General features: G+C 39.3%; 3 protein-coding genes across 6 annotated transcripts; 1 reads left to right on the forward strand and 2 right to left on the reverse strand.

Moving 5' to 3' along the window:
- Window positions 1–234: 234 nt before the first annotated feature.
- nvd (cholesterol 7-desaturase nvd) lies at window positions 235–4,752 on the reverse strand. 4 transcript variants are annotated; one of them, XM_033377098.1, is made up of 7 exons: window positions 4,512–4,615; window positions 4,047–4,208; window positions 2,945–3,338; window positions 2,581–2,881; window positions 865–976; window positions 638–811; window positions 235–570 (listed from the first exon to the last, which is right to left on the reverse strand). In XM_033377098.1, the coding sequence occupies exons 2-7, from the start codon at window positions 4,200–4,202 to the stop codon at window positions 412–414; spliced, it is 1,296 nt and encodes a 431-aa protein (XP_033232989.1). In that variant the 5' UTR covers window positions 4,203–4,208; window positions 4,512–4,615; the 3' UTR covers window positions 235–411. The 4 variants fall into 4 exon arrangements, with proteins under 4 accessions (XP_033232989.1, XP_033232990.1, XP_033232991.1 ...); XM_033377099.1 differs by lacking the exons at window positions 4,047–4,208; window positions 4,512–4,615 and adding an exon at window positions 4,735–4,752; XM_033377100.1 differs by lacking the exon at window positions 4,047–4,208 and having other exon boundaries at window positions 4,512–4,610.
- Window positions 4,753–9,428: 4,676 nt separating this feature from the next.
- LOC4811647 (NADH dehydrogenase [ubiquinone] 1 beta subcomplex subunit 2, mitochondrial-like) lies at window positions 9,429–10,018 on the forward strand. Its single transcript, XM_002135737.3, has 3 exons — window positions 9,429–9,587; window positions 9,649–9,772; window positions 9,830–10,018. The coding sequence occupies exons 1-3, from the start codon at window positions 9,490–9,492 to the stop codon at window positions 9,899–9,901; spliced, it is 294 nt and encodes a 97-aa protein (XP_002135773.1). The 5' UTR covers window positions 9,429–9,489; the 3' UTR covers window positions 9,902–10,018.
- A 1,868-nt stretch (window positions 10,019–11,886) lies between these two features.
- Window positions 11,887–13,303, reverse strand: RpL15 (ribosomal protein L15). Its single transcript, XM_002135736.3, has 3 exons — window positions 13,171–13,303; window positions 12,470–12,796; window positions 11,887–12,274 (listed from the first exon to the last, which is right to left on the reverse strand). Exons 2-3 carry the CDS (start codon window positions 12,776–12,778, stop codon window positions 11,969–11,971), a joined length of 615 nt encoding a protein of 204 aa, XP_002135772.1. The 5' UTR covers window positions 12,779–12,796; window positions 13,171–13,303; the 3' UTR covers window positions 11,887–11,968.
- Between the last annotated feature and the right edge of the window lie 937 nt (window positions 13,304–14,240).

Below are 14,240 nucleotides of genomic sequence, written 5' to 3' on the forward strand. Positions count from 1 at the left end.
ATATTGAGAGCTGTACATTTCCCAGACGGTAAGGTCAAGCTACAATGTTTTGGGGGCTGATTGTAAAGTTCATTAGAACTAGGTGAATCATAGTTAAGTTATGTGGATAAATTTAGCCATTTACAAAAAACGTGTGTTTGATGACAGGTTTTTTTTTTTGGCTGTTGGATAATTTTAAACAAATGACTATTTCTATACTTAGCTTATTTACCGCTTCAGACCCAAACGCCTTGATTAATTCTCATCATATATACATACATACATATATGTATGTACGAGAAGGTTTACTATGAATTTTATTCAAAGACCGAACAACACTGTAGAAAAATTGTCATTCATGGTCTCCTTAGAATTCTCAATTTTGTTTCAGTTTACATTTACTGCTTGAAATTTTATGTTCGCTTTTCACGTTTACCAATCTACGTTGGCCACGTCTGAGAATTGTTTGCTATTGGATGTATAGAATTGTGAATACCAAACTCGAAATTGCTTAATAGAAGTGTCTTCCTTAGCTAGTATCGGATTTCGGCGAAAAACTTTATGATTCCACATATTAATATCGCGTTCAAACTAAAATATAAATAAAGTGTTTATATAAATATATAATATAAAAATTGTTTAAGACTTAAATACATACCATTATACTTTCTCCGTAAATAAATACTTTTAATAGGGGCCCTAGCCAACGTGGTCCATAAAATCGATGGACCACTTTTTGCAGTAAAGGCTCAATTGGTGTTATCGTTTGCAAGATTTGGATTTGTCCGAAGATGGATGAATTCATTGTTAGGTAAACGTAGGACGGACCGATCTAAAATGGTATAAATGTCTTTAGTTCCTCGATGCTTTAATTAAGATTGTAACCTGTTTCCCGGAGACTTTCATCTGAAAGCAATTAACCTTTCCAATTATTTTTAGGGAGTGAGTGAGAGCTATTTCAGCAATATGCTTATCTTTTCCTGTTGTTGGAAACCAACTGAAAAAGTAGCAGAAAATTATGATAATTATGTATATTATGACATTATTAATATATATATTATGATATTATTATTATATTTGTATACACAGATACAATTAACAACTATAATAAATAAATTCATAAAATAAAAAGTTTTAAACGATCCCCTAAAAAGTTTTCAAAAACATACCAAAATAACGCTATCGGCGAAAAGTTTTCAAAATTGGTCATACATACATATGTGGGTAACAGACAGAAGGGAGCATCTTCGACCCCTTAAAGTGGAATCATTTCACATCCCCACAAAAAAAAGTGTCGTGCTCGGCTGACCAAAGTTTCATATCCCTATGTATTTTGGGGCCCTGAACACGATCGTATTGGTTTTTAAAACCTACGTTCAGCTCCTTAAAGCCACTCCGCGTCTGCCTGATAAAAGTCACCATATCTTTCTCCACCGCACGGCATGCCTCGCAACTGTAATGCAACCCATTACTTTTGGCTATAGCATCACTCACGAGGCCAAAAAAAAAGACACCACTGCGCTGTCGAAGAACTCGATACATCTCGAAACAAGAAAACTGACATCAAATTCGTAACCAGCACCCCCAAAAGCCCCCGAGTGACGAGTATCAAGCAAATCCGATGAATTTTTCCACTATGTTACGAGTTTGGGTTTTTTGAGGCTAGAAAAAACCTGACGTGATGGTTAGAATACTCTGGTCAGCCGTGCACGACACTTTTTTTTTGTGGGGCTTTGTTATTATTAATTTTATTATTCCTAGTCATTTTTCAAGCTAGTTTCTCAGTTATGGACAGATCTCGAACAATATGCTCAACCAATTTTTGCTATACTGTCTGCACTCCGAAATGAAAAATTAAGCAGACTCGCCCCCTCAGAAACTGAGCAAAATAAGCCATGTGGAAGCACAAACTGTTTTTTATACGTGCACGCATTTTGAGTATCGGGGTATATTAGATTTGTGGTAAAAGTGGATGTGTGTAACGTCCAGAAGGAATCGTTTCCGACCCCATAAAGTATATATATTCTTGATCACATTCAATAGCCGAGTCGATTGAGCCATGTCTGTCTGTCAGTCCGTCTGTCCGTCCCCTTCAGCGTCTAATGCTCAAAGACTATAAGAGCTGGAGCAACGATGTTTTGGATCCAGACTTCTGTGATATGTCACTGCTATAAAAATATTTCAAAACTTTGCCCCGCCCACTTCCGCCCCCACAAAGGGCGAAAATCTGTGGCATTCACAATTTCAAAGATACGAGAAAACTGAAAACGCTGAATCGTAGAGAATGATTATATCTTCTAGAGTGCAAAACCAAATCTGAACCAAATCGTATAAGTCAAACTCAGACTGATTTTCTGTCTCTCTCTCACGCACTCATTGTCGTGTCGTTTAATATTAGCGTCTGCCGGAGGAGAGCCATACTGACTAAGTATCGGGTATAAATGTAGAGTTGCGGTTTTCGCAGCAACTCAGAACGTTATATTTAAAAAATAATTTATTTATTTAGTATCTAAGCGCCTGGAAAAGAAATCGAGATAATGTGAATACAGCTGGTAGTGTCTACATGTCCTGGCAACGTCTGTAAAAATATGATCAAATTACCTTGCATTCCATTTATGACATCCAAACCGGCTCAGAACACTAATTCTGGGTGCCAAGCTACCAGCAAGAAAGCTTTCATTGTGAATAGCGGCAAAGTGCGCCATGTCAGCGCCGTTTTCTGGTATCTCATGAATATGACAATTGATGTAAAATTCATTTCGCCCATGGTAAACATTTTTTTTCTGAGCTTCCATAGGTACAGGAAGCTCCCAAGGCTCCGAAGACTCAGCATGGTACCAAATAAATATAAAATCATTAACTTCCTGCGAAATCCATTTTTTAACATTGGTACCTCGAGGAACTGTAATGTTTAATTTCAATGATAAACATTCAAGCACAATCGAATTAAATAGTAAATACTTACTCGAAGTACTATATGGAATATTATTGCATCCCCCGTCTTCACCCCGAAAACTCCATTGGTGAAATGGGCATTCAATGTTATCGCCAACAACTCGTCCACCAATGCCTAAGTTGGCTCCTAAATGCGGACAATATGCATCCAAAATGAAAACCTTATGCTCATGTGTGCGATAGACGACAAGTTTCTCTCCCAAACATGCTATAAACTTTGCGTCACCGGGTTGGAGTTTCGATGATTCTAGAATACCATACCAACCGTTTGGAAATGGTGGCGGCATTTCATTTGAACTGTTTTTTTTCGCTTTTCGTATGCGGTTTATTGCATCGCGCTTTTGATCATTACGACAGAAACCTTCTGTTAGGGACACTTTGGAGTAACTTACATCGTCCAAATACTAAAAGTGAAAACAATATAACACATTTTGTTAAGCAATTTTAAGATATCTTACAGTTATAATACAACAACTTATATCTTACAAACACTAAAACAGAAACAATATTTTTATTTATTTTTTTTTTTTAATTTTAACCTATGTAACTTTGTGGTTCTATCTTGAAGCAAAGATATTTTACAGTTTTAAAAAAAATACTCCCCCAAATATATATGTATGTAAGCATATCACCTAATTCTATTTTTACAAGGTAGATTGGTTCCTGAAAAAACTGTTTAACCTATTAAAATTAAGGGAAAAATTAGGGAATGTTGGAAAAACATATTTCCGAATAAAAAAATGTCTTTACTAAACACGTCTATTGCAAAAATATAGTCCCCTTAAATCAAAAAAAAGAATTCCCCTACATTTTTGCTTTTTACAATTGCTCAGGCTAGTGAATTTGCACATACTCTTCAGGGGCACAACTATTTTGGGACCTTGCTTCAATCGCACCGCCTGCTCAAGACGCTTGTTCCCCACTTGTCACTTATAAAGCTATCTGTCCTTACTTTGCCAAAGACCTTTGCAAACCATCTCCTTCGCGACTGTTAAACATGATCTAAGCTTTATGGTTATTCAACTGAAAATATTATGACCGATCTCAAAGCTATTAAAAACCCGTCGTGATGTTGTGAATTGTAGAGTTAGTTGTAAAATACGAATACATACCTTTTTCCACACAAAAGGTACAAAAAACAACCAGTAAAACCATAGAGTTACTAAAACAATTATGCAAACATATAGTATACTTTTTGGGTCCAAGCATTTTACAAGATAGATTACTTGTGTTTTCAGAAACATAGAACAGACTGATATCTGCTCCATTACTATCTAGAAATATAAAATTCACATTCACATTATGCAAAAAACGATAAATAAACATGCAAAACAATGCCACAAATATTAAACACAAGCACAGTTTATCTCTCAATGTTGATATAGCGATTAGATCATGCGTATTGAAGCGCAAGCTTAAGATAACTATTGCAGACTCCGATTTTTATAGCACTGAATTTTCTTTGATGGTATCTGTATTTCGAATAAATTTTAGTCTTTATTTGCAACTCTAATTGTAAAGGTTCGTAGAAGTATACATAGCTCGAAAGAATCACGGGAATATAGATATGTACATACATAAATAAACAAATACAAGTCTTCACAATACGATTTTTATTCCGGTGCTTCTGGGTTACCGTTCCTCATTAAAATTCAACTGGAGTGGTACGTGATCTACAACAAAATTTACATGTGCATGCCCAAAACATGCATACATACATATGTACATATGTATACACCGCATGCGGTTCTAATTCAGAAAAGACAAAACAAGTAGAACGAAGTAATGGATTCTTCTGACCATAGCTTACTCAACATAAAATTCTTGAAACACTAAATTTTAAATGATTATTCAAGGGTATGAGACTTAATAAAATCTTTAGTTCCAAGTAGGTTTAGTATTATTGGGATGAAAAATTCCAAAGTTAGGATATTATAAAGTCTGTATGTAGTTGTATCGGCTATTGTACCCGGCTGGCTATTGAATCCGATAGAGAATATATGCATATATGTACACGTATATATACATTTTAAGGTCTGGAAAACACTTCTTTCTGACTGTTATACATACATATGAACACCGTGTGCTCTACAAATATAAGGTACACATACATATAAACTGTAACCAAATCCAGTAAGGAATTTAACTTTGACAATACGAATTTAATATACCCTTTGCAGTAGAGTAGCAAGACATAACCGTCCATAGACATTGACCACCAAACATCAAATCAAAACCGAGAAATTCGTAAATCTTCGAAATGTAATTTAAATAAGTTGCAACACGACTGTATTGGCAACTCATTTGAAAAAATACAGGAGCGTGAGTTCCCAAAAAGTTTTGAGTTGCTGTTCCTTTGCGACTTTATACCCTGTATATTAAATGATATGATGTCAATTTGGACGAGGCAAGTCCAGCTTTAAAGGGGACAAATGGAAAGATGCAATTTTACGGATGTGATCGAATTGTATAAGTACAAAGCCTGCATAGCAAAGAACAGTTAAACATTTTTTTTTTAAATTAGCTTCTGGTATTGATTTTGAAACCAAGAAGAAACATTTCAAATTACTAATTTCAATAAAATACTAGACTACAACTGTAGAATATAGAAACAGTGCAGGAAACCAAAACCAAATGTCCAATTCGAAATAAAATTGATATCCGTATGTATTCCTTATTTAACAACTATCTCAAGTCATTTTTCGAAATCGGCCGTATCGCACGACAATATACTCTAGCTTTCAAAGGAATGATTGTTAAAAGAAAGGGCAAACTTATGAGCAAACTTGTTATATTATAAGTTTATATATAAAGATCTATAGACATCCAAGGCTGGCAAAAATCCTCTAGCTGAACTCTCCACGAGGGTGCCGGCTGGGCAATGGACACTGCATTATCCCGGGCGAGGGTAATGCACTGTCACTTGCCCTGCCCGGGATAATGTAATGTCCAGCTAAGGCAATGGTCCATCGCCTTCCCGATCTAGAGTCGGGGGAACTGAACCAACTGAACCAACTGAACTGAAGACATAAAACGCTAGGAGGTGGTCCCCCCGAAAAAATTTAGCCTATGGACCTTCTGACCAAACATGGAGGCTGAAAAGGAGCGAACACGGGTTGGGATGTCAACCCAAACGTCAGTGGAAAGCGTGACTGCTACCACCGGCGGGCACGGGGAGGAGCAAGGGAAGGGCCGAAGCGTTTCAGGGAGGGGATGAAGTCAAAAGCTCAGTATAAGGCGGCCCTCAAGTTAATGAGCCGGCTCCAGTGCAAGGCGGATATATCCCAAGAGGAGAAGTCTAAGCAAGCCTGGGCTGAGCAACGGGTACAGGAGGGTCGCGAACACTACGCGCAGCTGCCCCAGATGAAGGCAGCAAACGGTGGATTCGCCAACAAGGTGGAGGAGATGTTGGCCACCAAGAGGCAACGCTCGATCGAGAGTGCTGCCAAAGATACTCCGGCGAGCATGCGCCAACGCGGGCCCAAGGCGGCCACCCCCCAGCCGAAGGCAAGGAAGCCGAGACAGAAGGCCATGAGCGAAGTGTCCAAGAGACATCTCATTGTGGCCTTCATCGACCGCAGTGACGAGAACGGGAAGATGACGGCGGCGCAGTGGAAGTTAGTCCACGCGCAGCTTGTTGAATCACAGTTCACGCGAATGGGGGAGGACCCCAGCGCTCCCATGCCCACGTTCGATGGCTGAACGGGGTCAAGATCCTCAAATGTAACGACGACCCCACGCGGCAGTGGCTGGTGCAGAAGGTGCCCCTACTGGAAGCTCTGTGGGAGGGGGCCAAGCTGGAGGTGGTAGACAGCGAGCTGATCCCGTCCATACCAAAGGCGAAGGTGCTCTTCCCCATTGCTATCCAGGGGGAGCGAGCACTGAAGCTGCTGCAAAGGCAAAATCCGGACGTGCCAACGGCTGACTGGAAGGTGCTGTATGCGAGTAGCCCACTACCCAACGAGGGGGGCCAGCATGTTATCCTCCACATCAGCAAGGAGGCAGAGGATATTTTGTATTTCAAGTTCGGGAAAATGGAGTGGGGCGTAGGTAGCGTCTACCTACGACTGCAAAACCGCTAAACCGAGGATAATGATGCGCACACCCTTCAGTCAGGCGATGTCGATGGTCTTGAAACCATAGTGGAGGCCGCCCAGGGTCTTGCGCTGAACGACTTGCGTGACCTGACAATTATAGTCAACCCGTCGAGTGAGGTTGAGTTAGCCACCAATGACACTAATGGTGCTGCAACTCAACCTCCATAAAAGCAAGATAGCGTCGGCGGAGCTCCTCATTGCCATAGAGCAAGGGCCCGCTGACATTGCTTTAGTCCAGGAGCCGTGGATTGCGTGAGGCAATTCTGTGGCCGGACTAAAGTCCTCAAATTATAACCTTCTCTACTCAACATCGGTAAACAGGAACAGAACCGCCGTTCTCGTACGGAAGGGAATCCATGCTCAACATCGGTAAACAGGAACAGAACCGCCGTACTCGTACGGAAGGGAATCCATGCTCATCTTATGTTTAATTACAGCACGGACGACCTGACGGTTGTGATGCTGGAGAGTGAGGAAAAGTGCCTTATGGCATCTTCCTGCTACATGGCACACAATAGGCCCGCGCCACCGGAAGAACTTAGGTGTCTGGTGACAGAAGCCGGCTCCAAAATCACCCAACTAAACAAGGGGCGCTGCCGCATTACGCGCGACGTGTTAGCCGAACTGATCGCAAACATGCTGGCAAAATATATTGTAGCGACTATAAGTTGTCATGCCTGTTAACAAAAATAGGCAGCCGGAGCACACAGTTTGTTCGGAACGGAAGCTAAAGAATACGTTAGACTTATATTCTAAGAAAACTATAACTAAACTTACTAAAAGAACTAAGAATGCATTCAAAATACAAATACAATTACTAATTACGAGAAAGGTATACCAGTATAGGTAATATAAGAAAAGGAAGGGTATTAGCAAAGACTATACAATACCAAGATGTTGCATGAGCGACCAAAAAGCTGTTCTATGGCGGGTCCTAACATTAGGACCCAAAAGGCACGAGGGAGCGCGCGGGGTTTCAATTCCCTTTTCGCCTGTACTTCGTCTCTACCGCGACCCCGCTGTCAATCGGTTTCGTCTGTTCGGCAATGCCTTCACCAGCAACGAATTAATTCTGGACTCTCGAGCCTCAGCACCTTAGTGGTAGATATAATATAGTAGGGGGAATTTCCAAATATGAGACCATTGACGGTTCATGCAAGGAATAATTCAATCCACAAGAATCGTGAAGCTTATGTGGTTCAACAGATCAGGGCTATCTACGTCACCGTTGATCAAGTTCAGCATAAGAATTACACCAAGCATTTTTCTAAGGTTAACTGCGGATGGGAAGTATAATAATAGCAGTCCAGTTGTACTTTGTACTGAGTGCACCGTACACGGGAGTTGTATTCTAAGATCGGAAGAAACAGCGAGGTAGAGAGAGTCTATGTAGGGGTCGTCAAATTCCTTTGGTCATATTTAGATTGGCCATGGTAAAACTGTGTTAAGAAAACTTTAGCTTGGCGTCTTATATAGCACCAAGATCATCCAGCAGGGTACTTCTCTCAAAAGAACCACCACAGGGTATTGGGAGCCAACAAGAGGCTAGAACGATGAAATGCCATTACTTTGCATTTCGATGGCTGCCTAGATGGCTGCCGTGTGGTACTCCCGAAGAACCCTTTGCTGTTGAAGAGAGGGAGTTTTTGAAGAGGACTATTTGAGACCTGGAACAAAGATAACTAGAAATCCATCTCAGAAGGATGGGCAGAAACCCTTAAAGGTCAAGTTTATATACTAAAAAGGAATAGTTCACAGAGTCGAATGCTTTACTAAAGTCGGTGTAAATAACATCCGTCTGTAAGTTACCTTGAAAACCTTTAATAATGAAAGCCTCCAAAAAGTTCATGGTGGTTGATCGCCGCCTTAGACCACCATTCTGAGTTGGAGATATAAGAGACTTGCAAAACTTTTGCAAGTGCGAAGTTACAATTTTCTCAAACATTTTACGAATAGCGGATAGCTTTGCTATACTTTGAATATCGTTTCAAGCCGATAAATGCTTTCATTCGGATTGGAACCGCCAGTTGTTTCCTTCACATGACGCTGATGGGTCGCGACCATGAATGATGGTGCGATTGTTCCAACGATGTGGCAAAATCGCTCATATTGTCCAACAGGCAGCGCTTCTACATATACTGCAAAAACCTGCAACTCTGCCTATCAGCCGGTCAAATTATAAAAACATACAAATATATTTAACATAACCAACCGACATTCTATTGTCACGTATTTTTGCGTTTTACTTTTTAAAACAAAACAGTCCGTTTTCATTTTGAGCGTTTTGAGATTTTGCATCAGAAGTTGCATCCGGAGCATATTGAAAAAGTTATATTTTTGTTCCTTTCTATTGTTCCCCGTCTAATAGTTCCGCAGCTCACTATTTCGATAACGATATCAAAATTATATATTTGTCAATCGTTCTGGTTGTTAGTGCTAAAGTCATAATTCGTACAATATGAATATTGTTCGAAATTTTATGTCCTACCGTCTCGCTGTTGGTTATTATGCGCGCAATGCTCTGGGCAATCAAATATTAAAAAGAGGTAGTCATGTGTAAGTATTCATTAATAATTTTATCCGAGTTCAGTTGATGTTATTATATAATATTATTCAGTGTGTCGTACCGAAGTGCTCCTCCGGAGCACTCAAAGGCAACTAAAATCGGAGCTGTAGTCGTTGGTGGAGCAATGTGGTGGTGGGTAATATGGCACTTATGGCATGAACCCGATCACATAACGGTATGACCTTATCTATAAATATATATGCAATATATTAAGTTTTTTTTTAATTAATAGGGAGAATTCGACTACCCTACCCCATCAGAATGGACCAATTCAGAGTTGGGTATTCCAAAAGATGATGCATAATGACTCGCTATGATCCAACAAGTCTCGTATTAAAAGTAGCTGAAAAAAATTAAATAAAAACGCTTGGCGTTTATAATTTTATTATGTATCATTTTATACACGCCCTTGTAAAATGGACAAAGTGCAGTGGTGAATTCTTAAATCATCTGTGACTACATCAAGGATTCACCTTCCTGACCAGCATAAAGAGACATGAATATTGGGATGTTTATATGCACAACTGTCTCGACTTTAAGTCTGTGCACAATGGTTCAATGCATATAACTGAAGAAGGCGGTTTTCCGCTTACTTTGATTGGACATATCGGGCTGCTATTTTCGTGGCACAATGAACTCCTCTGAAATGACTCGACCGATTTTCGTGATAAAATTTCAAGTTCAATAACAAACATTGTATTCCAAGAATTTAATATATTTGAGCAATGCCAATAAGACACAGAGGGGCCAATTTGAGTCGTCAAAGATCAAATCTGAAACCATGCGAGATATAAGAGTACGAATTTCAGGTGAACAAATCCAAGAAAACAATGCAGATGAGCGTGTGAGCATGGCGCAGTTACGCGAATCACAGTCGAGATGAACGAAATCCACAACTAGAACGGAGAGTAACACACAAAAATATATAGTCGACAGACATAGAGGAATTGACCAACAACGCCAACAATTTCATCGAGCATTTATATCAAATGTATTTCTTCGACTAGCAAAACAACGTTTGCCGGGTCACCAGTAATATGTAACAATTAGGCAAGGCAAGAATTATAGACACCGACCAAAAATGATTGATTTACAAAATATCAATATTTTGATGTATCAGCCTCATTCTTGTCTGCACATTTATTCAGGCCCCTGCTGTGGCACCTATAATTCTAGCTCAGTTGAAACATTCAGCCAGGCTCCAGTTTTCACAAAAGTTTTCCGATTTACTTTTGAATTCACATAAATTGATGCTCCCTTTTTCAAAACGAAAACATTTTACTTATTATTCGATTCGATGTTTGTGTCGTTTTGGTAGAAGCGGTGGACGTGAACTTAGATTAAGGTGTTCGATGACGAAGAGGACTGACTAACGAAAGGGTCGACGCAGTGGATAATAAATAGTAAGAGCGTACGTACCAAAAACTTAAGAGAAAAGTTCTTACCGTGTCTTAACAGCTTTTAACGGCTGCTGCTCCGATCATACTCCCCCCATTGAAAGTCCAGGATCCAAGATTTAACAGGATCCTCAACTGAAAAGGACCCACAGCTTGTCCAGATGGGGTCTGCAGGATGGCAACTCGCACAGCGCCATCAGCTCCAGCGATAACCTTGGTCACCCGCGCTAAGGGCAACTTCAACGATGGCAAGTTTTCATCCTTGATTCCAGCGAAACGATCCCAAGTCGCGATAGAAATGCTGTTTGGCCGTCTTTACTGCTGCCTTCAACAAGCCGACGAAATGCGGCGAGCGAGGCGTTGTGAATGCAATGTGCTGCACTATGCTTCTCGCTCATAAATAGCAATCAAAGGTCCTCTAATTCGTTCCTTGCTCCCACGAAATGATGCGCTCAAGAAAGCAGCAATGATTAGGTCCTGCAGTACTCGGTCGTACGGTAAGGCAGCCATGTTTTGCTCCACAAGACGAGGTCTGGACCGGGAGTACATGAGGAATTTCGCTTCAAGTCCCGACTGCGGACCAGCATGGTGATAAGTCCGATGAAATGGCGTGATGATGACGAAATGGGCAAAATAGTTGGTTGGCGTACATCAAAACGTTGAGTACCGCAGGTGACCACCAACAGGAATTAAACCAAAGTCATCTATAAAGGACGATAGCGATATGATACAGGTCAAGGTCCGATATCACAGGAGTGTGGATACCAAATTTGGTTGCTCTAGCTTTTATAGTCGATCTCAGAGACTCATCTCAGAACTCATATTTTGCAATAGATTTTTATCCGCAGGTTCGGCGGTTCGTTACCTGCGCGACTAAATTAAACACACAAAATGCAATATAATTTTTTTTTTATTCTTTCAAATACATCACTGTTATTCAAAAGCCGCGTTCGACGGAAATGAAACTTTACAATTTAACGTTTCCTGTGCATATGCTCACGGTTCTTGCGCTTCCAGGCAGCACGTCTAGATCCGCCAATTGTCTGGGAATATCTATAGCCCTTGCCAATACCACGGGAGCTCTTACCGGCAGAGGTAAGACCACGAAGCTCGCGATGCTTGTGCACATGCTTGCATATCCAGTTGATTTTAGGATCACGGCGAATCGCACTATGATGAGTGTCAATCAAAATGACCTCAAAGTACTTGTATGAAGCGTCTTGTGCAATCCAATAGGAATTTAAGACACGCAATCCACCAAGTCTACGGCCGACACGTTCCTAGGAAAAAAAAAACAATAGTTCAACTATTAGTTTTAATGAAACATATAGGTATATAGTTATTTATATTGGAAAATAATTTCAGACATCTAAGGAAGTTATGTCAACATTTTTTTTTTTGACCAAAAATTTTTGTCATCATGAGAAGAAAAATTATATTTTGTACAACTCTTTTTTTTTATTCTTTTTACATACCTCGGCAATTGACTGCAATCCGCGATAGGGTTTAAGTTGGTTAACGCCATGGCTTTTTGGCTTGCCGTAGGTGCAACCTTTTGGCACTGGACGCTTGCGACCTCCACGGCGGACACGAATCCTGTAAATAACGAATCCTTGTTTGGCCCGGTATCCCAAACGACGTGCCTTGTCTGGGCGCGTGGGTCTAGGCGAACGATGAAGTTTCGTCAACTGGCGGTACTGCCAGACGCGTATACGCAGCAAGTAACGCATAACATCACTTTGCTTCTTCCTATACAGTTCTTGCATATAACGATAGGCCCCCATTTCCAATGCTTGATAGACCTAGTAACAAATTTATATGTTATTTATATATTTAATAACAGTCACATCATCGGTCCATCAATTCATTTGACTGTAAAGTCATTTTAAATCCAAAGATGTGCATTTTGTTATCTATAATTTAAATATCAATAAGGGTTTAATATATGTTCAAATTTATTCAGAAGGTAGACTAGCTTCAAATATTTAAAAATATATTTAGGTCGTCCAGCCAAAGTAAAATATGCAAGAAATATTTGACGCATAACGAGGTCTACGATATATATAGAAAAATGAACTCCGGTATTGCTGATCGACACAATAAATTAAAAAATAACACACTAAACGAAAGATTGCAAAGGTATCAATAGATTCTTTACATCCAATATTATACACACCCTGCTTACAAGACGACCAAATTCTAAAAGAAGGAAGGAAGTGAAGTTGGCTTCTGACGAGCGAAAATACAATCAGAGTTGCACCGACTCACAGCGTTTACGACATAATAAATAAACTTTGATTGTGGAACGAAGTAAATGAAACAACATAGTAAGGGAGCTCGGGTTCTCACTGAAGCCTAGTACTCAGATTCGAATATGTGTACGCTCTAATATTCGTTTTTTGATAATAAAAAATAATTTGCTTTGTTGAGAAAAATAAATGTTTTTTTCTGTTTTTTGTTTCTTATTTTTGTTTTCTGTTCAGAACAAGATACATTTATTTGCAAATATTTTTGGTTGTTTTTAAATACGATTCTTTAAATAATATTTTCTTTAACAGACGTCAAATTAATTACATTCCTTGTCGTTATTGGGTTCATGCCATGAAAGTAATAAATTTGTTGTTACTTGAATTTTGTTGTATGAAACAGAAAATGAAATTGCTAATTATCACAAAATAATTTGTTGCAGCAACATTTTATGTTAAATGTGCCGGGAAATAGCTGTCCTTACCGCGCTGTCTTGTTATGCGCATGTTATGAGAACACTCAGTGCTGTTACATGCACATTTGTGCTGATATGCGTAAATATTTATTTACTGCCTTTTCTTTTATTGCTGTCCAAAAAGCTGGTGAAAACCGAAGCATTTATTTTTTTAATTGTTAAGACTTGAAATTTGTTTCACTTATTTTTAATCTTAGTGCCTTATTTTCACATAAAAGTATCTTATATCTGTTTGCATTGAATTTTTGCAATTCCTAAAATCTAAAAATCATATCTCTTTGTAGCTCCGGCATACCGTATGGAATATATTAAACTTTTAAATTAGAAAGTGGGCGAACCTCCTTAAATCGCATTTCAAAGTTTTTTATCGTTCAACTTTTCCAGTTTTCTTGAAATATTAATGTTACCATTTTGAAAAAAATACCGATATAATATATATAGACTGCCACAAAAAACAACTATTATTCATAAAACAAATTTTAAAATAGCTTAAAGATGTCTTGATCTTTTTCAATCACGCACTT

This window comes from Drosophila pseudoobscura, chromosome 2, assembly GCF_009870125.1.
Source record: "Drosophila pseudoobscura strain MV-25-SWS-2005 chromosome 2, UCI_Dpse_MV25, whole genome shotgun sequence".
In the NCBI taxonomy this organism is placed as follows: Eukaryota; Metazoa; Arthropoda; class Insecta; order Diptera; family Drosophilidae; genus Drosophila; species Drosophila pseudoobscura.

What these genes read in the sequence shown, in the direction of transcription:
- RpL15 (XM_002135736.3), bottom strand. Translation starts at nt 12,778, where the DNA reads ATGGGGGCCTATCGTTATATGCAAGAACTGTATAGGAAGAAGCAAAGT. An exon ending in GATTGCAGTCAATTGCCGAG is followed by an intron (nt 12,275 to 12,469) that starts GTATGTAAAAAG and finishes TTTTTTTCCTAG; the next exon opens with GAACGTGTCGGCCGTAGACT.
- nvd (XM_033377098.1), bottom strand. Translation starts at nt 4,202, where the DNA reads ATGGAGCAGATATCAGTCTGTTCTATGTTTCTGAAAACACAAGTAATC. An exon ending in TGTCATAAATGGAATGCAAG is followed by an intron (nt 977 to 2,580) that starts GTAATTTGATCA and finishes CTACTTTTTCAG; the next exon opens with TTGGTTTCCAACAACAGGAA. An exon ending in TGAAAGTCTCCGGGAAACAG is followed by an intron (nt 812 to 864) that starts GTTACAATCTTA and finishes ATACCATTTTAG; the next exon opens with ATCGGTCCGTCCTACGTTTA.
- LOC4811647 (XM_002135737.3), top strand. Translation starts at nt 9,490, where the DNA reads ATGAATATTGTTCGAAATTTTATGTCCTACCGTCTCGCTGTTGGTTAT. An exon ending in TTAAAAAGAGGTAGTCATGT is followed by an intron (nt 9,588 to 9,648) that starts GTAAGTATTCAT and finishes AATATTATTCAG; the next exon opens with TGTGTCGTACCGAAGTGCTC. An exon ending in ATGAACCCGATCACATAACG is followed by an intron (nt 9,773 to 9,829) that starts GTATGACCTTAT and finishes TTTAATTAATAG; the next exon opens with GGAGAATTCGACTACCCTAC.